This window comes from Triticum urartu, chromosome 5A (assembly GCF_056163025.1).
Source record: "Triticum urartu cultivar PI428250 chromosome 5A, HENAU_Tu73, whole genome shotgun sequence".
In the NCBI taxonomy this organism is placed as follows: Eukaryota; Viridiplantae; Streptophyta; class Magnoliopsida; order Poales; family Poaceae; genus Triticum; species Triticum urartu.
This window is the reverse complement of record NC_141877.1, coordinates 482,978,558-483,003,868: the sequence shown is the minus strand read 5'-3', so window position 1 is coordinate 483,003,868 and position 25,311 is coordinate 482,978,558. Positions and strand designations below refer to the sequence as shown.

The 25,311-nt window shown below is 44.5% G+C and overlaps 4 protein-coding genes across 4 annotated transcripts; 1 reads left to right on the top strand and 3 right to left on the bottom strand.

The window, feature by feature from the left end:
- Positions 1-280: 280 nt before the first annotated feature.
- On the bottom strand, positions 281-1,842 carry LOC147972130 (uncharacterized). The gene is made up of 3 exons (XM_087524239.1): positions 1,174-1,842; positions 1,006-1,086; positions 281-919 (listed from the first exon to the last, which is right to left on the bottom strand). The coding sequence occupies exons 1-3, from the start codon at positions 1,825-1,827 to the stop codon at positions 281-283; spliced, it is 1,374 nt and encodes a 457-aa protein (XP_087380365.1). The 5' UTR covers positions 1,828-1,842.
- A 468-nt stretch (positions 1,843-2,310) lies between these two features.
- Positions 2,311-3,566, bottom strand: LOC147972129 (uncharacterized). Its single transcript, XM_087524238.1, has one exon. The coding sequence runs from the start codon at positions 3,517-3,519 to the stop codon at positions 2,311-2,313; it is 1,209 nt and encodes a 402-aa protein (XP_087380364.1). The 5' UTR covers positions 3,520-3,566.
- A 1,193-nt stretch (positions 3,567-4,759) lies between these two features.
- On the top strand, positions 4,760-6,674 carry LOC125556347 (L-ascorbate oxidase-like). The gene is made up of 2 exons (XM_048719096.2): positions 4,760-5,203; positions 5,306-6,674. Exons 1-2 carry the CDS (start codon positions 4,838-4,840, stop codon positions 6,650-6,652), a joined length of 1,713 nt encoding a protein of 570 aa, XP_048575053.1. The 5' UTR covers positions 4,760-4,837; the 3' UTR covers positions 6,653-6,674.
- Positions 6,675-12,137: 5,463 nt separating this feature from the next.
- Positions 12,138-20,290, bottom strand: LOC125509937 (MADS-box transcription factor 8-like). The gene is made up of 8 exons (XM_048675005.2): positions 19,868-20,290; positions 16,126-16,204; positions 15,040-15,110; positions 14,715-14,814; positions 13,538-13,579; positions 13,379-13,420; positions 12,684-12,856; positions 12,138-12,596 (listed from the first exon to the last, which is right to left on the bottom strand). Exons 1-8 carry the CDS (start codon positions 20,050-20,052, stop codon positions 12,530-12,532), a joined length of 759 nt encoding a protein of 252 aa, XP_048530962.1. The 5' UTR covers positions 20,053-20,290; the 3' UTR covers positions 12,138-12,529.
- Between the last annotated feature and the right edge of the window lie 5,021 nt (positions 20,291-25,311).

Here is a 25,311-nt window from a genome sequence, read left to right as displayed (position 1 = left end):
ACAAATTAAATACATTTTGCAGCAACAGTTCTACAAATTAAGCACTGTCAAAACAATCTCAAGAATAAACCAATTGAAACCAGATTACAGAAATCATAGAAATTTACTTAATATTTAGAGGTCTGGGAGGCCTCTTGAACTACTAGCACTGTCATAGCATAAACCAAAGCGTAGCAAAATACAGTTTCATACAGTCTGAATATTGAGAAAACCAAAGCAAAATAAAGTTGGAAAAGGCCTTGCCTACTACATCTTTACCCCAACTGCAGGAGCAGTTCATTCATGAACTAAACCTAACCAAAAGTTCATTCATGAACTCTAACTTGTTCTGATGTAAACTAAAGAGAGAAAAAATCATGCAGATCAGTGGTTGGCCATCTTGAGATAGAGCAGAATGTGGTGCATTTTGGCTAAACAAAACCTCCTCTTCAGCCTGCATGAACTGTGCTCTATCAGCAGGTCCATCATCTCCAAACAGGAGATTGTAAAAGCCAGGAGCAGCAGCTCTTGCTCCTGTGACATCTGCAGGAGCAGCACCTCTTCCTCCAAATGTAGCAGCTGCAGTTCTTCCTCCTCTTGCACCATTTCTTCCTCCTCTACCAGCACTTCTTCCTCCTCTTGCACCATCTCTTCCTCCCCTCCCAGCAGTTCCTCCTCCTCTTGCAGCATTTGTTGCTCCTCTCCCTACACTGCCTCCCCCTCTTGCTTGTTTTTTCTTGGGTCTTGTTGCAGTTGCTGCTTGCTGACTTGACTCAGCTGCTTCCTCTCCATTTGCAGGTGCTGCTTGCCGACTCCTCACCCTCCCCCTAGCCATTGTTGTTGTCACTCTGCCTACTGGCATTGCTTCTCTAGCATTTGCAATAAATGTAGACTCGGGCAAGGGGCCAAATTCCCTAGGGGGTGGGTACGTGAACCTCTCCTGCAAAAATTAAGACAGAGCAAGTGTGAGCACACATACTAGTGATTTATGAGTGTGTACAAGTTAATTAGTGAAATCATCATTGCCTGTTCCTGCATCTTGTATACCATACAGTTAGGTGTTTGTGTTGGATCCAGGTGTGGGTATACCCTGTGTGGCATTATGTTCTGCACAAGACAAGCAATGTATGAACTTAGTGTATCCTAAATCTAAAAAAGTATATGGGAGTAAGCATAAGAGTACAAGTGTATTACAGCAAGTATTGATGGATCATCATACTCTTCTTCAGATTCCCTAGCAGCTTCTTCATTTGGAGTCTTATCAACATGATTATGGTGTCCCTTTTTGTTATGATCAGCTGCTCCACATATTGAACAATGCATGGTCACACCATGCTTGGTCACCTTCTTTACTCCATTTTTGTCACTCTTCTCTTCTGGATCTTTCTTCCTATTTTTCTTTGGCTTGCCCATAACTTTTGTGTATAATGGTGGATACACATCAATCCCGTTCATTTTCTCCCATAGCTTTGTATCCCTCATCGGCATCATGTTATATCCATAACACTTTTTGTACTCCTCCACTGTATAGCAGGAGTGAACCATGCTCTCTGGTTCAATCCTCTCATGCCTGAAAGTTGCTATTGCATGATGACAAGGGATGCCAGACAGTACCCACCTTTTGCAGTCACAGCTTAGCATATTTAAGTCCACTATGTATGAGTTTTGTAGAGAGAAAACTTTGAACACACCTCTACCATACTCTTGCACCCTGCAATTCTTTGCCCACTCAATGTATTTGTCGAGTTTCTTCTGAATCTTGGGGCATAGTATTCCTGTCCACTTTTCTGACTCCCTTTGCTTACCAACTATCCTATTTGTGAGCTTCGTGAAAATATAATCCAGCATTGACTTAATCGATAGCTCTCTTCCATCCAATATATAACTGCAGATATTTTCATATGTTCATGTTATGTTAGTACCCAATGGCATTGTTTGACATGATATGAAGGAAAGGTGGGAGGGCAATGCAAACCTGTTGAAGACTTCAGACATGTTGTTCAATAATATGTCACACTTGCAAAATGGGTCGAAGAAAGCTTTGATCCATGTTTTCGGAGCTAACTTCTCAACCCACTTGTAAGCATCAAGGTTGTGATCTTTGATCTGATTCATGCTTCTCGTGTAGGCCATCTCATTTGGGGATCTAGCTATAGCCCACAAGTCATTTTTTAGCTACTCACCCTTGTGGACTTTGTGAAAATTCTGGTAAATATGCCTAACACAATTTCTGTGTTCTGAATAAGGAAAAACTTTCTGAACTGCATTTATTAAACCCTACAAAATAGCAATATCATCAATAACAATAATTGCATAAACTAACAGCAAACACTAGCATAAAATGAAAGGAAGTGTGCCCACCTTCTGCTTGTCACTCATAAGTGTATATGGTGTACTGTTGCTTATGTTGAGATCATCCTTCAATGAAGTTAAGAACCACTCCCAGCTGTGTGTTGACTCCACTTCACATAGGCCAAATGCAATAGGAAATATGCAATCATTTGGGTCAATTCCTACTGCTGTCAGCAAATTCCCCTTATATCTTGTTTTAATGTGGCACCCATCAAGGAAAATGATTGGCCTACAAGCCTTAAGAAACCCCCTCTTACATGCATCATAAGACCAATATACTGTCGAGAAGTGGTCCTTTGTCATCTTGGCCTTGTTGTCAAACACCTCCTTTGTGCACAAGAAGAACTGACTTCCTGGATTGCTTCTTCTAAGCTCCTGCCCATAGTCCCATAGGGTTTTGTACTGATCATCATCTTCTCCCCTAATCTGCTTGACTGCTGCCCTTCTTGCCCTTCCCAACTTGGTCCTCTTTGCAACCAAGTTGAATTCTTGCTCAACTTTCTCTGAAAATTTCCTCAGAGGCATTTTCTCATTGTCTCTGAATTCATTCCTGAACTTGTGAGTAAGAAAAGGTGCAGTAAGAACTCTCAGGTCCCAAGCTTTGGTGCATGTATGCTTGTCAGTGTACTTTTTTATTTGAATGCTACTTGACCTGTTATCATGTCCTGCCTTCAAGTACCAAGTACAACCTGGCTTGCATACAGCCTCTAACAACTTTGAAGTATTCCTACGCTTGTTCACCTTCACTCTATTTCTGACACTATATGCAACGAGAGCATGCCTCAACTCTTTCATATCTCCAAAGACCATCCCAAGCTTGAAAACAGGCGCATTAAGATCAGTGCTTGGGTTGAAAGTGCTGAATTTGTGCTTCAGCTTCTCTTTCTCTTCTTTTGACAAGTTCAAATGACTATCCTCTAATGCATCTTCTGGAAGTTCTCCTTCAAAGTCCTGCACATTTTCTTTCTCTCTGTGATCATCAACATCTTTGTCCACATTGGCATCAAAAAGATCATCATCACCTGCTGCTATTTCATAATCACTCTCATAGAAATCCTCATCTGTCTCGGCCTCTACATCCTCTCCATTTCCCTCTGAACCACTACTTTCACCATTGTCACTAATGTCAAACTCTTCCTCCTCTTCTTCAACTGCAATACCAGAACTAGATCCTTCTCCAAATGGCATAAACCTCTTTACTGGGCTTGAAAGCTTCTCTGTTGTACTGGGTTGTTTCTCTGAATAGTTGATGTTTTCTTTACCATGCCTTAGTTTTGTTGGACTTATAACCTTTGGCAAATCAGGCACTCCATGTATTAGCACATCATCTGTGGTTACTGACTGAAGTGTGTCACCATGGTCTACAACCAGTACCAGGTTATTGTGCTCAATACAAAACAGAGCACTCACATTTAGTACAGAACAGCGCACTCACGTTCAGTAAAAACAGAACTTTCACATTCAGTTATGAACAGTGCAGCCATATTCAATTAAATTGCAGCAAATATTCAGTATTTTCAGACATGCTAATTATACAGAAAGCACACGTCCAGTTCCACATACGTTTAGTTAAAACACTGCATCAACGACGAAATCTGTCAACATAGCGTGCCTAACATGAATTCTGGATTACTTTCATCAACTTTTCTGAAGCAAAAAGACGCCTCCTTGAAAACCCCCAATTAAACCCTAGGTCAGATTGGAGAAGCAGGAGTTCTGGCCGGTCGCAACTAATCCATAGGGCAAATTTGCGCTTGAATCAAAGTCTGAACATCTCAATCAACTGGTACAACCCACCGATCCTACTACACAAATCCTACCCGCGGCGGGCTGACAAAATCGGTAAATAAAAGAGGAGGTAGATGCATGGGATCACTCACCGTATGTGGGTGCTGCTTCGCCCGGCCGTTGGCGGCGCGGTTCTTCCATCTCCTCCGACGACGGCCGCCGTGCCGCAGTTCCGCCTCCGCCAGCGCCCTGGAACGATCGACAGAGAAGGGAGACGAAGCGGTGGGGAGTTATAATGGGCTGCCAGCGATTTTAGGGTACCTATACGCTTATTTGCAAAGCGCTCTGTTCCCGCGTCTCCAGGGGCTTTCTGCGCAAGAATTAAGAAACCCACGAGGTTTTCTGTAAAGTGACCGCACACACGCCTCGCTGGAAGGCCATGGTCGCTGACAGCGGGCCCATGCCATGCTGGCGTCTCCACATACGGCTGCGTATGGAGGGAGTGACTGTATTTGCACCGTTTAGCAAGTTCTGTGACCACAAACGCGTATTTTGCAAGTTCGTGCACCAAAGTGACCATCCAATGCAAGTTCTACGACCGTGGGTGTATTTACCTCTTTATAACGCGTGTGTGCTAGAGCAACGACCACACACACGCCACACCTGCTCGATCGAACTAGTCCAACGCAACGGGTGGCTTCTTCTTGCTTTACTCCACAGCCAGCGCCAGTGCAACTAACGAAGCAGCTGTGTGGTGCTACGGCCGTCGGCCGGCACGATGCCACCGTCGGCGAGGCCACTGCTCGCTGCCGCCGCCGTCCTCTGCGTCTGGCTGCTGGTGGCCGTGGCGGAGGCCAAGGAGCACCATTACGAGTGGGACATCTCCTACCAGTTGAAGTCCCCCGACTGCTTCGAGAAGCTCGCGGTGACCGTCAACGGCGAGGCTCCCGGCCCGACCATCCGCGCCACGCTGGGCGACACCATCGTCGTCGCCGTCCACAACAAGCTCGAGACCGAGAACACCGCCATCCACTGGCACGGCATCCGCCAGATTGGCACGCCGTGGGCTGACGGCGTCGCCGGCGTCACGCAGTGCCCCATCCTGCCCGGCGAAACCTTCACCTACAAATTCGTCGTCGACAGAGTAAGCAGCTTAGCAGCATACATTACATTGCAAGACTTGTTTTACTTTGTCAACGCATGATCGCAAAATTCTCATTTGTCAATGTGTTTTGTGTGTTTTCAGCCTGGCACCTACCTGTACCATGCGCACTACGGGATGCAGCGCGTGGCGGGGCTCAACGGCATGATCGTGGTCACCGTGCCGGACGGCTTCGTCGAGCCCTTTTCTTACGACGAGGAGCACACCGTCCTCCTCGGCGACTGGTGGCACAAGAGCGTCTACGAGCAGGCCACGGGCCTCTCCTCCAACCCCTTCGTCTTCGTCACCGAGCCCCAGTCTCTCCTCATCAACGGCCGAGGAATGTTCAACTGCTCGCTCGCTCCCAGTGGAACGTGCAACGCCTCCCGCCCCGACTGCGCTCTGCCGACTCTCTTCACCGCCGTGCCGGGGAAGACATACCTCCTCCGCATCGGCAGCCTCACCTCGCTCTCCTCGCTCTACTTCGAGATCGAGGGCCACCCGATGATGGTGGTGGAGGCCGACGGGCACTACGTGCGGCCGTTCGCCGTGAGGGGCCTTTTCATCTACTCCGGCGAGACGTACTCCGTGCTGGTCAAGGCCGACCAGGACCCGCGGCGAAACTACTGGGCTGCGTCCCACGTCGTTGGCCGCAACCCCAGCCAGACACCCAGCGGTAAGGCCGTTGTCAGCTACGCCTTCAACGGCAACAACCCGTGGATGCCTCCGCCCACGGCGCCACCGGCTGGCCCGGCATGGAACAACACGGCTATCAGGGTGGAGCAGAGCAGGGCCATCTTCGCGCACCCACGCTTCGTAGAGCCCATGCCGGCGAGGGCCGACCGCACGCTGCTCCTCCTCAACACCCAGAACCGGATCGATGGCCACATCAAGTGGACTATCAATGGCGTGTCCCTCATGTTCCCAGCCACGCCGTACCTCGTGGCGATGAAACGCGGCATGAAAGACGCGTACGAGCAGCGCCCCCCGCCCGACATGTACGACCACATGAGCCACGACATCTCCGCGCCGGCGCCGACGAACGGGACCGTGGGCAGCCCGGTGTACCGGCTGGCGCTCGGCTCCGTGGTGGACGTGGTGCTGCAGAACTCCAACATGCTCAACAACAAGAGCGAGACGCACCCGTGGCATCTCCATGGTCACGACTTCTGGGTGCTCGGCCACGGCGAAGGTAAGTTCAACCCGGCCGCGGACGCCTGGAGGCTGCTCAACGTGAGAGATCCGATCATGAAGAACACGGTACCGCTGCACCCGGATGGGTGGACGGCGGTGCGGTTCCGGGCGGACAACCCGGGGGTGTGGCTGTTCCACTGCCACGTGGAGGCGCATGTGTTCATGGGCATGGGTGTGGTCTTCGAGGAGGGCGTCGAGAGGGTCGGCCGGCTGCCGTCGTCCATCATGGGCTGCGGACGATCCAAGGGGCTGCACTGATCGGACCGGGTGCAAGTTATCATTTAAAAAAAAGTTGAAGTTGTCATTTCATTTACAAAATAAAGGTTGATCTTACTAGGGTTGGTTTTTATTTCATTTATCCGTATTAAAAGTATACAAGGTACATACAGTCGATATTTTTTCGTGTACACCATGTATTAATTTATTATTTTATTCCATTAAAATCTTTGAGTTTGTCTACGGATGTATTAATGTCAGTCGGTTCATGATAAATTCTTGAAACAGCCTTTCGCCTAGCTTTATATATAAAGCCCAAACGGCCGAACCGATACAAAGTGATGAGGAATCTGTAAGCAAGTAGGTCGGAAGTAAAATAAAACGGCATCCGGACAAATGGCACAAATGCCGCCAACCCAATACTGAGTGTAGAAACAAACACAGGAGATACAACCTCTAACATACAACAAAAGTGACTATCGAACAATGTTGGAACTACGCCACCTTGCAAGACCACCACACATCGTAGTACCACGCACACTGAGCCATCTCCAGAGGGGGGCGCCTCGCCATTAAGACTGGCCCCTCGCTCTAGGTTGTGGACCGCCTCTCCTGCTATGGGATAGCAAGGACAGAGATCAGAGACCATGTTGGAAAGGTGCGAGAGCCAAAGCTTTTCGAATGCCACTGATGGCTCACCCTTTTCTCCTTTCAGCCAACCCAAATCGCCAATGGAGGTGCCTCAAGTCACTTGTGGTTGGCCTTCAAGGTGACCACCCGACCTTTACAAAGTTCGCCGGAGCACACCACATCCGAGACCGCTTCCGGGAAATTAAGACTCCTACTTCCTAGGAGTACCAAATCTCCAAGAGTAACAATTTTGGTGATGACTGTGTAGCTGAATCACGATTCGGTTTGGTGGGAGTGTAGATCGATGGTTCATCTTTCAATCCTAAAAGTTTTGTGGGGTTTCGTTGGAAGAATAAAAGGGAGATGAGCTTTTAGAGGTTTGGCAGTGGTGAAGCAACTCAAATGAAGGATTAGGTCTAGAGGCATAAGAAGGATGTATATTTATACCCTATCCACCCAATCCAACCGTTGGAAGTCCGTGGACCCGAGGTACCCCGGAGGCCTAGGGCCGGAATGGCTCGGAGACGTACTTTATCTAGAGGGTAGACCACACGCACCCTAGAGACCCGGGGGCCTGGGGACCTCATAGACCCGGGCCATCCAAAGAGCAAATCATATGAATCCTAGAGACTCAGGTGTCAGGGATCCCAAAGATCCATGGTATCCACACGGTGAAACTGCTGAACCTCGGAGACCCGACCCCTGTACCATGGATACCTGGGGTCAATGCAAAGGTTGAATTGGTGAGTTTAACTTTGAGTAGGTTGTGTGTGTGTGGGGGGGGGGGCTTTCTATAAGATGTATGGAACATGATCTCCACACTACGCACCACATCAAACCCTCTTAATAGTGTGGGTTCTCTAAGGCTCAAATAAAACCCCCAAATAATTGAGTCTTTCCACAAATCGTTCAGTTTTTCCTTTCCTTGTTGGAATTGGGGATGTGGAGAGGGATGGACCATCTCCATACTTTTTTATGAACCATTTCCCCATGGGTACGCTTGATAAACGACATTAATAGTACTTTCGTATACATAAAAAAACATTAGGGGTCTAGATGTTTTCTTCAGCTAGACGATCTCATGATGTGGGTTATCATTATGAAGTATTATAAAGGTCTGTCTACAGCAACAGAAGGAAGTAATTTCTCCTTGGATGAATCTACAATAAATGATGTCACTTGGGTCTATGTTGTCGAAAATGTCCTTCTCACTGCTTCTTTTATGGAAAAAAAGTTGCAAGTATAAGTGTTCCAAAATCTTCCAATTTGTTGGGTCTGTAAGATCATATGGTTCAACCCATGTACTCGACTTCAATGCAAGGCAGAAGCGACGTAGACAGGGTGGTTTCTTACATAAAGTTGAGACGCACATGCAAAGGTTGAGTAGGGTCATTTTTAAAACCTAATACGAAAAGGCCTATGATAAAGTTAAATAGTCTTTTTAGCAGGCTTTAAAAATGAAAGGCCTCTCACAAAAGTGGTGTAGGTGGATTGATAACTTTGTCTCTCTAGCTGGCATGACCATTAAAGTCAATGTTGACTATAGTCACAACTTTCATACAAAAAAGGGTCTTTGTCAGGAGGATTCGTGATCCCACATCATCTTCGATAATGTGGCAGTTATGCTTTTCAATCCTTGTGGAGTGGACCAAGCCAGAAGGTTGTCCATCTTACAATAGGTTGAAGACACAATTCTCTTTATGGATCATGATATTAAGAAAGCGGAAAATCTCAAAGTGGTGGTTTTCCCTTTTGTGCATCTTGATAGCCTCAACAACAATGTCCATATAAGAGCTAGTTATTCCAGTTTGGCAAAGCCTATGAAGTTGAAATGTACTACATTAAGATTTTCAGTTGTCAACCCAGATGGTTTAACATTAGAAGCCTAAGGTATTCCAATCCATTTTCGTAAACCCCGGATTGTGGAATGGAAGCATGTCAAAGAGAGACTTGGGAAGCGGGTCCATAGTTGGAAAGTAGAGCACTTGTATACATGTGGATTGATTGTTGTAATCAACTATGCTCTTAGCAATATGTTGTGTGTATGATGTCTTTATTTGAAGTGCCAAAATAAGTGCTTTGGAGATTTGATTACTTTAGTTCCATATTTTCCGGCAAAGTGACACCAAGAAGTGAAAATACCGCCTCGCCAACTGTAGTGTGCTTTGTTGCCAAAAATACCATGGGGCTTTGGGGTTTAGGACCTCGAAGTCAAAAACATCATGCTCGTTAAAAATGGTTCACTAGTAGAAAACAGGGCTTTGGTCACAGGACAATATTCACATTAGTCCCGGTTCAGTCACGAACCGGGACTAATGTGAGCATTGGTCCCGGTTCGTGCGGCTAAGGCATTAGTCCCGGTTCACCCGAGCCCTTTAGTCCTGGTTTAAGACACGAACCGAGACTAAAGGGTGCGATGCCCTTTAGTCCCGGTTTGTGTCTCAAACCGTGACTAAAGGTCACCGTGACTAAAGGTCCCATTTTCAAACTCTACCCCCCCCCACCGTGGATCGCCTTTTTTGTTTTAAAAAAATCAAAAGGAAATGATAAAAACTTCAAAAAATAAAATCCTTCGAGAGGTAGTTATATTACTACATCTACTAGTTAGGAAAATTTAAAAACTTAAATTTGGACATGTTTTGCAAAAAGTGCAGGGAAAACGTAAAATGGCTATAACTTTTGCATACGACGTCGGAAAAAAAACGTATAATATAACAAAATGTTCAGCACGAAAATCCGCATCCGATTTTGACAGCCTACGACCTGTTTGCAAATTTTTAGAATCCTCAAATTCTAAAAGGAAAAAAAGTTATGCTCAAATTTCAGTTTTTTTGTATTTTCGTTAAATCTGGTCAAACTACTTATTCAAGAAGTATTAGTGTTATTAAATAATTATTCAAGAATATTAGTGTTACTAAATAATTATTTCAGTTTTTTTTTGAATTTTGGTCAAATCTGGTCAAACTGTGGTCAAACAATGGTCAAACTACTTATTCAAAAAATATTAGTGTTACTACATAATTATTTCAGTTTTTTTGAATTTTGGTCAAATCTGGTCAAACATTGGTCAAACTATGGTCAAACTGTGGTCAAACTATGGTCAAACTGTGGTCAAACTATGGTCAAACTGTGGTCAAACTACTTATTCAAGAAATAATAGTGTTACTAAATAATTATTGTTTTTTAGAACAATAGTTTCAAACTCAAACAGTGAAATGTGTGACTTCATGTTGAAGCTAAATTCCTGAGGGTTAATAGGATTGACATCTTACTATTGTTAGGAAAACAACAAATGCAGACTTGGAAACGAGGGAGAATAGAACCCGAAAGTTAAGCGTGCTCAGGCTGGAGTAGTGAGAGGATGGGTGACCGTCCGGGAAGTTAGATGATGAGGGGTGATTAGAGATTAGAGGTTAAATTGAGCAGTGGTGAGGGGTGATTAGAGATTAGAGGTTAAAATATTTTAGAAATTTGAAAATAAAAAAATTCAAAAAAAATTTCAAAAAAAAATCATAAAATTTCTTTTAGTACCGATTGGTGTTGACTAAAGGGGAGGCTTTAGTAACGACCCTTTAGTCCCGGTTCCAGAACCGGGACTAAAGGCCCTGGTTCCAGAACCGGGACTAAAGGCCCTTTATCTACTAGTGGTTGTACAAACTTGTTAGAAAATATTAGCATATGTCAACTTCCTAGTTTTTCCCTTTTTCAACTCCACATTAGTGTCCTGATTCGACCACCTTCTGAAACCTCTAGTTATCAAAATTTCCTTGATCACCTGAAGTGTGAGGCATCGAGGGCTGAGAAGGGGGCTGGATCGGCTGGCTATGATGCGCCAAGGGATGGCACACAATGTGAAGTTCAACAACAATTGGTGCAGTAGTGCACATGTGCTCTCTTATGCACTTGGATGTTTAAACATGAGTTAGGGTTGGAATTAAAACTCGAAACTCTTGACTCATTTAGCTCGAACTCCTAGCCCATGGCTATTGCCCTCCTAGCCATGCTCTATGACCACCCCCATTGGCAATAAAAGGTCGGTATGCATGAAGCCATTGGCTTATTGACTCTTTGGAGAAGGTCTTTCCTACTTTTTTGCTCAATCTCCTTGTTCGCCTCCTTCAATCTAAGCCCGTCCTGAGCACCCTGATCTGATGGTTTTCTAAAATATCTAATTAATTGAAAAATGCCCTTGATTGCTCGCAATAGGACGATCTCATGAAATTGCCAACTCGGCAAGTCCTTTGTACAAACATTTCCTTCCTTTTCATCTCAAGTTCCTAGTTCTTCCATTCTATCCAAGTCCATCATGAGCATTTAGATCCGGTCTTTTCTGAAACCTACATCTAACAAACTAAAACCTGCTAACCTGAATCCTCTCAAACTCCCGCAGAACCACCAGCCTATGATCTCACCACTCGCGCTGGACCCTTTCATCCTCATCATCTGGAAAGGAAAAAAATACAAAGACAAAACAGGGTTTTTTTTCAATGACATATCTAATCAGACTAAAATTGATGTCGAAGACACGATCATTCACATCAACTGAATCAACGGGAAGGGCGCGGAAGCTACCGTTTAACGAATGAAACGCAAGCAAGGTAGCTTGCTTTTGAGCTAGAAGTTTTTGGAGCATATGTGAGTGGTAAAAGAGGGGTAGGTGCACCTTGTGTTGTCACCCATTCCAGAAGGTTACATGCTTTGTACACGATGTATTTGCTCCTTGGCAAGTTTGCATCATGGATTACGGCCCTTTGCTTGGGAACAAATTAATGCCTGAAACACATAGAACTTTGGTGACAAATAAGCCTAGCTACATGCATGCTTCACTTCAACGCACAATTCCTGCTTGCTAGAGATCCAGTGCACATACGTAGGTACGTACGAGCCTGCACCGAACTTCAATAATGCAATTGCATATTTTGCATTTATATATAGCACACTCAGTTGATAATATCACAACATCATACAGCTACATGTAGCTGGACTGGAAATTATGAAACGTACAGGCACTGCACTATACGTCTTTTTATGCTGCAGCTAGCCAGCCTATGGTAACGGCGACGTACGGACGGCCCTTTGTACCAGACAGTCTTGACATAGACGTCGATCATTGTCGATCACAAAAGTTTTTCACACAAGGACACAACAGAGACACAGAACAAACTATGGGACGTACGCGAACGCGATAGTAGTCGCTCCCGGCCCCGGAATATACGTAGGTACGTAGGTAGAATGCGACGGCTGTGCAAGCACCGTCGCACATTTATTAGCTGGTTGGATCGTCGATCTTCAGGGCAGCCATGTCGGCATGAACGACGCCGCCACGCATGCGTTGTTTATCTGCTCCTGAGTATACCTGAAGGAAATTAGACGTACGAAAAGGTCAGCAACGGATCTTTGATTACTCCTATATCTGACCGGGCTGGTACAAGCAAGCGCATACCCTATCTGAAGTGTAGGCTCAGTGGTTGGGTCCAGGGGGTGAAAGAAGCCGTTGCCGCCGTGGTGTGGCGCCTGCTGCTGATGCGGGGACTGTCGCAGCTGGTCGTAGCCGAGCAAGTTGGCGGCGTGCTGCTCCCACATTTGGCCCTGCATCTGCTGGCTGCTCTCCTCCAGCTTCTCATCGCAAAACAGATAACATGTCACTAATAATCGTGCAATTTATTAACAGGTCTATCTATCTGTTCTTGGCAATCCAGAATGTTTTGTAGATTCTACAGTATAGAACACAAATAAATATGCAAACGATAGGAGTACGAAAGCTGTATATGCAACAGCTTGTGGTACTACGGTATGCATGAATATACTGATACATGCATGCTAACTGATTTCTGTTTGGCCTTTATAAAGCATTAGTACGTTTGTTACTCCTTTTAGAGAGACAGGTATGTATATGGTCCTTGGTGAGGGAGTGGTTGCAAGCATGTGCAGAAGAAGCAACTGCCGGACGACAGTTATGTGGGAACATTCAAAAGTAAGTACAAAATGGCTTCAGCTTCAAAACAAGAGAACCGGATACATGCTCCGTGCAGTATTTAAGTTCAGGCGAGTTGGTGCAAACACCAACCATAACCAGATTTATTTCTTCTGAAGATAAAATAATTAAGCAGGGTGATTTGTACGGACAGGTGAACTTACTTTTCTTCGAAGGCACTTATTCGCTTCACACAGCATTTGTTCCTGCAAAATTATTCAGTGTATCATTGGGAACAGTCAGCTTTCTTATCTGAACATAAGTCTATGAGAAAATCTTATAACACAAATTATGATCAAATTCATTTTGTTAAGAGCACATACCTTCCTTTGGAGATCAGTGAGCTGGTCAAGCATATGCTGTGTCTGCAAGATTAAATTTCATCAGCATTCTTTTGTGTTACAAAATATGATAACTAGCATAAACTGAAAAACAATATCCAAACTGACAGCGCCAAATTATTTCAAGTTTTGTAGAACATATGAATATGCAGTGCATTACAGAATAAAAATTGTCTCAATGTTTCTTTGTTCCATTCCTAGAAAAAATGATGATGAATCAAAGAGATCCAGCTGTAAACTGTGTATAGTTGAATGAACAGGAAATATACAAGGGAAAGGTGTGACAGCTCCTGGGTGCAGGGGCACCCTCATGAACAGTAACTTCAAAACAATATGAAAAAAATCAAAAAAAATCTGAAATTTTGGGGGATCAAATATGATAAAACTTTTGATGTTCTTGCAAATTTTCAGCCAGAAATAACACTCGAGGAGCCCTCACCAAAAAAAAAACTACTGCTCACAACTACACATAACTTTGAACACTGATTTTTTTTTTTTGTGAGGGCTCCACGAATGTTTTTTGATGCTAAAACTTTGCATGAACGTTGAATGTTTGATCATATTTGATTCCCCAAAGTTTCAGTTTTTTTCGATTTGTTTTTCATATTGTTTTGCATTTACTGTTCATGAGGGTGCCCCTGCACCCGGGAGCTGAAAGTCTCACTAAGCAGAGATTTTTTTTCTTCTGAAACAGATTTTAGTAAACAGACTAGCCTGAGACTTTGCCTTCAAAGAAGGAGAAAGTAATAAGCTATATTTTGCAGATTAAAAACAATAATTTTCATCATTACTCAAACAGGGCACATACCCTGATCCAATTTACTTAATTAAAACTGAAGCAATATAAGGCGCTATCGGACCCTCCATCCAGTAGCATTATATATCTGGTGATCATCTAACACGGAGTAGCAACAGATGACAGAAACAGAAAAAACCCAAAGCTACAGGACAACATAAAAAAGCTACTCCCTCCGTTCGGTATTACTTGTCGCAGAAATGGATGTATCTAGACATATTTTAATACTAGATACATCCATTTCCGAGACAAGTAATTTCGAACGGAGGGAGTACAAAACAATCGGTACTTCTGATGTAGATAATGCAAAGAGATAATTCTCCTAGCCTCTGCATTGTGATCATTTCGAAAACAATCAATTACCCTTGTGGATCTTATGTGCCTTAAGGATGAATCAAGTTGCTTTTCGAGCTGCTCCAGATCTTTGATGCCGAGTGACCCGAGATCTTCACCAAGCAAATTTCTGTAAATGTCATTCAATTATAGGACCACCATAAGTAGTGTGTATTAGTTAATCAATACCATTTAAACTATTCCACATGAACTTATTTAACTTCACTGCAATAGATGCACATATTTGATTTCTGCTGATTGTTGAAACTTGTTCAGAAAGGTAATCATTTCATGCTGAAGATAGAAGAGTCCACTTAATCTACAAAAGTAACACAGGGTGGAATAACTAAGTTACCGTTGGGTTCTCTGCAAATTCTCCACTCGTGCTTTCAGTTTGAGGTACTCGTTTCGACTGCTCTGCACTAACTGAAAGTATGTGCCACTTCAGTAAAAACTTTATCAAAACATAACTTAAACATTTTAAACTGAAAAATAGGAAAGGAAAACCTGGGATTATAATAAATTAAGATCATTTTACATGCAATGCTATTGGGGAAACAACTAAATAACTAATCATGATTTTGATCTTTCATGACAACTCAATGGTCACCCCTTTCATATTTTGTTCTCTTATCAGCGGTTTTAATTTCAGCTTCAGTTAGTATACATGGTAGGCGTATCCCAAAAAAATGATAGTCTTATTTGTGGCCATCAGGACTCAGAAAGAAGCATAGTTTTAAATAGCTGGCTATAGCCCCGCTATAGCTCCGCTGTAGCTGTTTGAGGGTGTTGCTGCTAAATGATTTCATGTACAATTTGCCGCTAAGGGTCGCCGCTAAATGCCATAGCCCGCTATTTAAAACATTGGAAAGAAGTAGGAAAAGGGTTATAGAACTGCTGGAACTACATAGAGATAAAATATAGACAATTATCCAATAACGGTATGTTTTCATTAGCATTCCCAGATATATGATTCATTGTGCAACGCTCTCATTTTAGATGCAGAGAACTTCAAGATTTTTTCACAGTAGTAAAATAGAGATAAGTAGGCAGCTGGCACTAGGCAGTAAACATTCGTCATACTTGAGTAGGTAATAAGATATACAGATGCACAAATAATTAGTAAGTACTCCCTCCGTCCCAAAATCAGTGACTCAACTTTGTACTAACTTTAGTACAAAGTTGAGTCACTTATTTCAGGACAGAGGGAGTAGTTTATAAACATCAGTTTTATTGCGATTCATCCAAAGTTCCAAACATGCATTATTTAATTAGGCCGTTTAATGGTAATACTGAAGAAAACATACAAGATTTCAGGATTATGTCAGTAAACAACTCGTACTATCTTTTGACAAGAGGGATGCTAGAACACAAGTTAATTTTATGCACTTGTGATATTAAATCAATCATTACAACATCTGAATAAAAATACAGAACTTACCTCATTCTCCTTATTTTGTATTGCTGTATCTGGCCCACCATAACTGCATTTCTGGTATCTCTCAAGTGTTTTGGGCATGCTACAAGTTAAAAAATGCGAATAAGGAACTGACTAAAGGAGCATAATAGTGTTCACGAAACAGCAAGTGTTAGAAAATGTGGGTTTTCAAGATATATGTGCCAGTTTCCTAAGTGAAATTACGGGATATACATAGGCCAAAAAAATTGGTTGCACATTACATCAATACGAGTACTTTGCAGGCAACAATTTTGAGAAAACAGCAACGCTAATTAATCTTTTTATATATTGATAATTTTATGCTCCTTATAAATGTTTATTTTCATGGTATTCTAAGACTGTCCTGATGTTTAATAGACAAACAAAACATTCAATACAACAAGAAATAAACACTACAAATAAAAGGAACAACTAGCACTAGAATAGTTCAGTTCTCCGCTATACCAATTAAGTGGATGCTAGTAGTTAGTATACTGCCAGACTTGAAAGAGGCGTGCAAGATGTGGGATATCTGCCATCTTCCTGAGCAGATTCTAGGTACAGTAAACGTTACGGATATCTGCCAGCATAAAATACTGGAGCTCTAGCACTAGCTGGCTATGTAGCAACTGCACAGGCCTGAAGGGACATCTGATAATACGTCAAGTTCGTACAGTAGATAGAAGCAAGTTGAAATGAAAGGACTACTCGGCCGTGAGAGATGGGCTGACAAATGAATGAGCAGAGACAACTGAAGACTTTCACCGATTATACCCTGCAGGTACTTCCCAGTCAGTCCTAGGTATCTTATGTACCTTTACCTTGCCCTGACCCCTGAGTCATTCGAGGAGTCAAGGGGGTGTTTAGTTATTACTAACTTCATTGTTATATTTTGGGACTAATTCAGTTCAGTAGTGCCATAACCTGGACGAAAAACAATATTTGTCTCCATGTTAATTAGCATGTGGCTTGGATTCGATATCGATGGGCTTCCTGTTAAAGTGAATCTCTCAAATAAAATCAATTCCAATTAAAAAAACTACTGTCACCATACATCTAAAATTTGTGAGTGCAGAATGAGCATTATTTTTTTCCTCTTCTATTCCGTAAATTTAAATGTAATGGAAAGAAACTTATAATACACCGAATCTCCATAACAGCACAAAATATACACTAGAAATATGCATATTTTGGCTTCTTGTATATTTGGAATCAACTGTAACTGATTGTTAGCATGGTACAGTAGTCTTTTCTAGAACCTCATCCAAATTTTGGTGCTAAGGAACCAATCAGTTATTTTTTCTCACAAAACTTGTACATCTAATTTATTGACATACTCATTTAACAATAGATGTATGGCACTGATTTGGGAACGGCCATACAGTTTGTCAAGAATAGTTTTTCTTACCAGCAAATAGTAGGAAAAAGCTCTAGTGTGAATAGCTTTTCCTTATGTAAAACCCCAAGCAGGGTGAGTGCATCCACAACTAGGTCAACTTGGGCAGCACTCTTGATCCTCTTGATTTATGAATGTGATACATGTCAATTAGAAGGTTTTGACTCTAATACTAGACCATATAATATCAAAAAGCATACGGCTAACTAGTTATGTAGTGAACGGTGGTGCATACAATGTAAGAGTATTAATTAAGTTTCGGACAAGTTATCTTAATATTGAAACATGTATATGTGACAAAATTAAGAAGTACTCAGCTAAACCATGTTGACAACTGGGAGTTTGCTGAAACTCTATGAGTAGTGAAAAGTTGACCGCCATAGTAGAGAATATCACATGGGTAGCGGGAAAAAAAATGATATCCATAGTAGTGAGAACATATGCTTGCTATGTAGTGAATATTGCATGCAATTTCGGCCAATCACAATCTTACACTATTCAAGTCTAGGGCAAGTTTTTCTTAATGGAAACACATATTTTTCAGAAAATTAGAACTACTCAAATAAAATAGGCCAATTACTGGGAATTTACTATAAGTTTATGGCTAGTGAAACAGTGACAGCCATACTCCGTGTCCCTATACATAGGATTAGGTAATTAATTCAGGCATACATAGGATTATATATAGAAAATAAATTACGGGCCTCTTTCAAATATGATAGAAAAACAACCTATCAAGGGATCTTAAATAATATATAAAGCTACTTGGTTGAGTCCTATTCATGTGAAATCATGTGTCCATCATCAAACAAACCATGCATCTCATCCATGTTTAAAACTAGAATTGTCATCTCTTAAATAAAAAAACAGAACTGTTTTGAACTGAGATTCTTCTAGTTACATAAAAAAAACAGAACTGTTTTGAACTGAGATTCTTCTAGTTAAGATCATTAATACTAGTAGGTCGCATGCCTGCATTTATTTTATTTTATTTTTGGCGAGGGGAAAAAGTCCCAGTAATTGGCTAGGGAGACACTGATATATTGTTAAATTATCTTTCTTATTTAGATAGAAACATTCCAATTAATATGGCATTCTCATGTCTTCTTTTCATGCTGGTTGAGGGATCGCACCGACTTAGCTGTGTACAAACTGTAGGAGTAATCATTCACAAAAAAAAAAGAACTGTAGGGGTAAAGAAATTTACCTTTGAAAACTAGAGTATATTATTAAGTAATCTGCAACTTTGATATGGAATAACCTCTATCTATATACATGCCGATATGTGCACTGAAACTTGTCTATCTTCGCCTAGCCAATTATGTGTTCAGTTCTGTTTTGTAAACAGAGAATTTAATTCGATACCACCCACGCTAGTGTTTTTTTTTTGCGGGGGAAAAAAGTCAATATGTAAACAGACTCTATGGGCGCTTGTCTGACAGCTGAACACCAGATTTTGAAAGAAATCAAAGATGCAGAAACACGTTTGGATCATCCATTGTGTTTCTCTAGGAACTATCTCCTATATTAATTGACAAGAAAATCTCAACAAAAAAAAATCATCCCTACCAGTAGCAAGAGAGAAAGACAATATATATGAAGTTTGATCTCACTTAACATGGGGCAGCCACAACTCACATGAAAGCCCAAAAATCCAAAAGACACCATCCCAGAAAAACCGCAGCAAACCAGCGACAAGACATCCATACAGTAACCGTTTTGCCTCGATCTTCCGTGCAACAAGATAGCTAAAGCTAGGGATGCTGAGAGAGAATCAATCCATCCATCAGTCACCACACGCATCCGATGTCTACGTGATGCGATCGATGCCTGCCGTCCCGTCGAAGCAAATACCCGTAAAATTTGATCCAACGAAAAACGGCCTCCGTTGGCTCGGAGATCTACAGGGCATGCGACGGCCAATCGAAGCCGGCATAAACCCCTGATTTAATTAACTAGCTCCCGGCCAGCCGGCCCATGCATGCAAAATTCAACCGGAAGCTAAAGAGCGCGCCGGCCATCTCTCAGTCCCCATGGATTCACGACGACCTTGGGGGCTGCGGTCCGCAGATCTAGCGCGAACTCGCCCCGCGAGAAGCCAAGCTGTAGCGACCCAAACCAAAACCCTAGCTAATTTCTGGAAGAAACTAGTCCCGGCTGGCCGGAGCCGGACACAGGCACCCCTGATCGAGCTTCTCCGGGCACGGATCCACCGCGTCCGAGCCCCCCAGGGAAACCCCAAGCGCCCAACACCTCGGCGGAGGCCAGATCTAGCAAGCTAAACCCCACGGTACACACATCCGCTTGTGTTTTATGGTGTTGGAATTACGTGTGTGTGCGCGCGTATACCTCTGGCCGCTGCAGAACTCGTAGAGCTTGCCGCGGTTGGAGAAGATGATGAGCGCGACCTCGGCATCGCAGAGGACGGAGAGCTCGTAGGCCTTCTTGAGCAGGCCGTTGCGGCGCTTGGCGAAGGTGACCTGGCGGTTGATCTTGTTCTCGATCCGCTTGAGCTCGACCCGGCCGCGCCCCATGCCGTCGCCGCCGGCCGCCGCGTCCGGGACCGCTAGCTCCAGATCGATCGCCCTCCTCCTCCTCCTCCTCCTCCTGGCTACGCGCCGCCCGACCGCTCCCACACCACCAAAGCAGCGCAGCTCAGCTCAGCCAACCGAGTAGCTCAGCCCAGCTCTCTCGCGCGCGCTGGAGGGGGAGGGGAAAGGGGAAAGGGAAAGCGGGGGAGGGGGCCGGACGGGATGGGGGCGGAGCGGTGGGGGAGGCGGGTTAAAAGCAGGGCGAGACGGGGAGTGGGGAGTGATTAGGGCGCTGCGCCCCACCATTGCCGTTTCCGGCAAGGTGCGAAACGCGAAACCCTAGCGCGCGCTCTCTCTCCTCCCCCGTTCCGTCGCCCTGCCCCGTCGCTGTCCCCCCGCGCTGGCCGCTACGTACACGCCACCCCGCTCGCCACCTTTTCGATCGCCCGTCAAATCCAGCGCGTGGCCCGCCCGACTCACACGCACAGTGCGTACGATGCGGCCATCCCTGACCACACACGCGCCTCCTTTTCTCTCTCTCTCTCCCGTGGGCATTCGGGTTGGTGGACGAGTCGGGGGTCGACAGGTGTGGGGAGGAAAGCGGGGGGCTTTTCCGGGGGGAACCTCGGGTCGCTGTGGTTTCGGGCAAGCGCCTCGTTGCCATATGAGCTCGTCCGATCGACCCATCCATCCATCGGCGGCCGTATATTCCTACCTGAAACCCGACCCGGTCGTGTATGTTACCGTAGTTTGCGCAGACAGGAGGGGATGAGGCTGAGCGCGTGCGTTAATTTTTGCCTGGGAGCGTAGCGCTAGCGTATGTGTCATGCGTGTGTGTGTGGTATGGGCAATTGCGCGTAAGCCGGTCGGCCGGGGGCTTCCCTGCTCGCTTCGCTTCCGTATTGGTGCTGTGGAATGTGCTCCGTTCGGGAAGGACGAATCCAGTTTCGGGTCAACTTGATCTAGCCGGCTTTGGTCCAGTTCCGTGTGGTTTACCTCTCGTGAACTCATCTCTGCCCGGGCAACAAATCGTTACCATTTTTATTTTTGTCTTGGCTGGGCGCTGTTTTTCCATCCTTTTTTCGGTGCTCCAGAAGTGTGCACGTACATCAGCTGCTTGCCGATCGGCATGCTATATGTGGTTACTCAGGTGTGTTACTTTTTAATGCGACGACGGACATTAGGGGAAAGACATTGCAAATCCCACAAGATAGAAAAAAGAAGTTAAGAAAGTCTGAGTATGGAAGAGTCTAGAATAAAGAAGAAGTGTGCCTTATGTTTTGTGCAAAATGTCCTGGCTTAAGCTCAAGCATGGAATCTTCTAGATAGTACATGTGGCGGAATCTGGTGAAGTAATGAGAGGATCCAATGGTCAACAACACTCGGACTTGCCACGTCTCTACCGTCGGATCAGCTTCATCCAACAATTGTTTTCAAAGTCATTTGTACACCATATAGTGGTATAGATATAGATATAGGTGATACAATTGTTGGCGGCGAGCTATCAAACGCAATTGAGGGGACATCACATCGCATAGCAAAATATATGTAGTTCGCTTTCACTACTTGGCTAAATTATGAGTTACAACATTATGTTGATGGTGATCTCTGATAAAAAAAGCATCGCACTCGCTCCAAACCTTTGAATTTTTTTAGGTTGGCATTTGAATGAGAACGATACTTGCTTCAACACCGACTTGATGAATGGCCGACCAGTCCTCCAGGCCTAACTTTGGTGCATTCACTATAAGGGCACAACCCGATTGAAAAATAGGTTGGCAGTCTAATGCATTCCGCACATGATCACAGACCCTCCAAGCAGACAATCACCTCGGCTTCTTTGATGTCTTGTTAGTAAGTTCTTCAACAATCGGTTGGGTTCACTGCTTCTCGAGGAAACCCCACCGTCTTTGATGCATAATGCATTCTAGAACTAGGAATTTCCCGGTTTAAGAGATGGACCCAGATGCCAATCTATATTACATTCATTTCATATGTTTTGTCGGGCATATACTTCTCCTTTAGTGCATGATTGAAAAAAATGGAGTACGAGTCAGGAGGGGCATAAAATGGAGTTGAGGGGGCTAAACTGGTCTATTATGTCAATTTTGAGTTTAGTATTGACCCATTATGATTTTGGTGAGCGCGTGCACGCGCGCGCGTGTGTGTGTGTGTGGGGGGGGGGGGCAAGACCCATTTTGTCCCTCCCTAAGCTCCACCACATCTGACATGTTGAATCTTTCATAAATTTAGAACACATGATTTTCAAGAATATGGCAGTATGGAATAATTGTTTGGCCCGTAATGTTTACAATGTTATTTATGGAATAACTATCATAAATAGAAAAGATAATTATATGAAAGGTACAAGTCCATGCAAAAATCTTACAAAGCTAATGAGAATCGTTTTTTTTTTCAAAGCTAAGTTCTACAATTAAGGGCTTCTTTCAAGTGAGGTATGAAAGCAAAGAAATTGCATAGTTGAAATATCACCGGCTTGCTAATCCTAACCAAAAAACACGATGGTTGTTGAAAGGAGGCATATTGATATATATTTTTTATGTTAGACATGAAAAACACATGAATTAGGCCAGGGTAGGGTCTCTAGATCAGAGACACAAGGGAGATAGAGTTGAGACAGAATCCATTGGAGCTTAAAATTTCCACGAGCTAGAGAGTTCACATTTGGTTAACAATATTGCTTTGCGGCCATCGTTCTTTATACGATATTGCAATCCTGCATAGATATTGACCTGGCCATTCCATAGAAGGCTGATGGAGTACTGATGTACCGCCATCGTACGAAAATTCATCGTATGTGTAGCAATGCTCTTTGGTTAACTCCATTAATTCCCACATGTTAAGTGTCTTATATCCGAATTTGTGAAGAAAAAAAATCCAAAGGGCAGAAATAAATTTATTTTTCACTTCAAATTTTAATTTTATATTTTTCCTTCGAAGCTGTTTGTTCGAAAGGGGACCCAACTCTGTTGCCTTGCTCCATGAGGCAAACACAAACACAAACACACACAGTTGTTGTAGCACAAGCGTACGCATACAGTAGCTAGCTAGCAAAATACCACCAGTACTGTAGCTTGTTAATGGCCAAGCTTAACCATGGGGGGCATTCTCCATGGCCGCCAGCGTGCAGGGCGCACACGCCACCCCTGTGCAGTGCCATTCACCGACCGGCCCATGCGCGCACGCACGCAAGAAACCGCCTCGCCCCACCGAGTACCCCACCACCCGACCCACCACCTTCGAGACCAACGGTCCGGACGGTGGCGACTGCCGCTCAATCGCGCGCTGACGTACGGCCTCGCTTACCCGGAGGAGGAGCAGAAATTTCGCGGCGATGCATGGTGCCGGGATCGTCCGTACGGGGCGCCATCATCATGCATGCATGTGCCCCCCGCGACGTGTCGACCGGCGGGCGGGGCGCCGATGGGCATCCGACGGCCGGAGACGTTGCGCCCCGTCGCGTCAAGCCGTCGCGTGGCGTGGCGTGGCGGTGGCGGTGTGGTGTGACATTACCTTTGACTGCGCTGCTGCTCTGCTCATGAATCAATCAGATGGATGGAGAGGGTGGCCTGCGATGGACCGGGGGGCACGAGAGGGGCGCTGCGCTGCGGGCGCGTAAATGCGCGGTGTGTAATGCGGTGCGCGCGCCTCGTCGTCAGCGGCGCGTCCCGTCCGGCCCGGCGCTGGCGACGGCAGGCAAGGGACCCGCCGGGATGGAGGATGGAGCTAGGCTGGCAGCTGGCGCGTCCCTTTCGTCGCTTTTGTTTCGTTTGTTGCCTTGCAATCAATCACCCCGGCCAAGCGCGCCGAGTTATTTCGACCGACCAACCCTACACGGAAACGTGTGTCAGCTCCATCGGCGGTATCGTTCGCGCCCCGCGCGACGGTGTGCGGGCCAGCGCGGAGTCGCACGGCCGCGCCCCACGGGACGCCGGCGCGGGCACGTCCGGTTCGGAAGCGGTGGAGGCGAGAGGCATGTCCTTTGACCACAGCTCTTTGTTGATTAAATTAAAAGCTCATTTTTTTCAAAAAGGAACGCTTTATTACTTAAAAGGTTTAAACATTACACCAGGCCTCTGCATATCTATGATGCACTCAGCCAAATAGGTTCTCTCACACAAACGAAAATTAAGAAGGTGAAATACAAAGAAACATGTAGAGTTTGTATAACGCCTAAAGCGGAGGTAGGCCAATCCTAAGATCATGCTGCCACCCATATTGGATAAAAATATCCCTAGTTGTATCCTTCAATTGTGTACACACCTCCGTAAACAAGTATCGATTCTTCACACGTTGTAGAGAGGACAATAAACGAAGAGTCCCGGTACACCTATAAATAACCTGCATGAGAGAAGTACTTTTATCGTTAAACACCTTATCATTTCTACATAGTCAAAGCGACCAAATAACGACAAGCGCTCCCACTCTAAGAATAGTTCTAAACCTGTAATCTATCCCATGTAACTAGTTGCCAAATACATTAGCAACACTGCAAGGAGGATACAAGCCGGAAGCTATCTGGATGGCTGACCATATAAAACGAGCCAATTTGCAATGGAAGAATAAATGTTTTATTGTCTCATCATGGTGACAAAAGACACATTGCAGACTTCCATGCCAATTTCTCTTAATAAGGTTATCTTTAGTAAGAATGACTCCGCGACGAAGATACCATACAAAGATTTTATTCTTTAGAGGTATCTTCATCTTTCAGATCTTCTTATTATTATCAATTCGCACATCAGACTGGATTAACGCTCTATACATAGACTCCACTGAGAATTGTCCATTCCCATGTAGGTTCCATCGAAATACATGAGACCCATGAGACAAATGCACTGTGGACAACCGTTGGAGCAGGATGTACCATGATTGAAGTATGGGTCCAATTAAATCTCTTCTGAACGTCACATTTGGCAGAAATGATTCCATTACCGTGGCGATAGTATCACCCTTATGACGCACAATGTTCTATAGAGCCGGATATTGTTCTCGGAGTGTGGCATTTCCTAGCCACTTGCCCTCTCAGAATTTAATTCCTGAGCCGTCCTTAATTGAGAAGGATCCATAGAAGAAGAAATATTTCTTCGTAGCCATCAGACCTGCCCAAAAGTGAGAATTCCCAGGCTTTCAGTATACTTGAGATACCGCCTTGGAACCCACATATTTCCTTCTCGGGACGGTTTGCCATACACCATCTCCCGTCAGTAATTTAAACAACCATTTGCGAGGAGGGCCCTA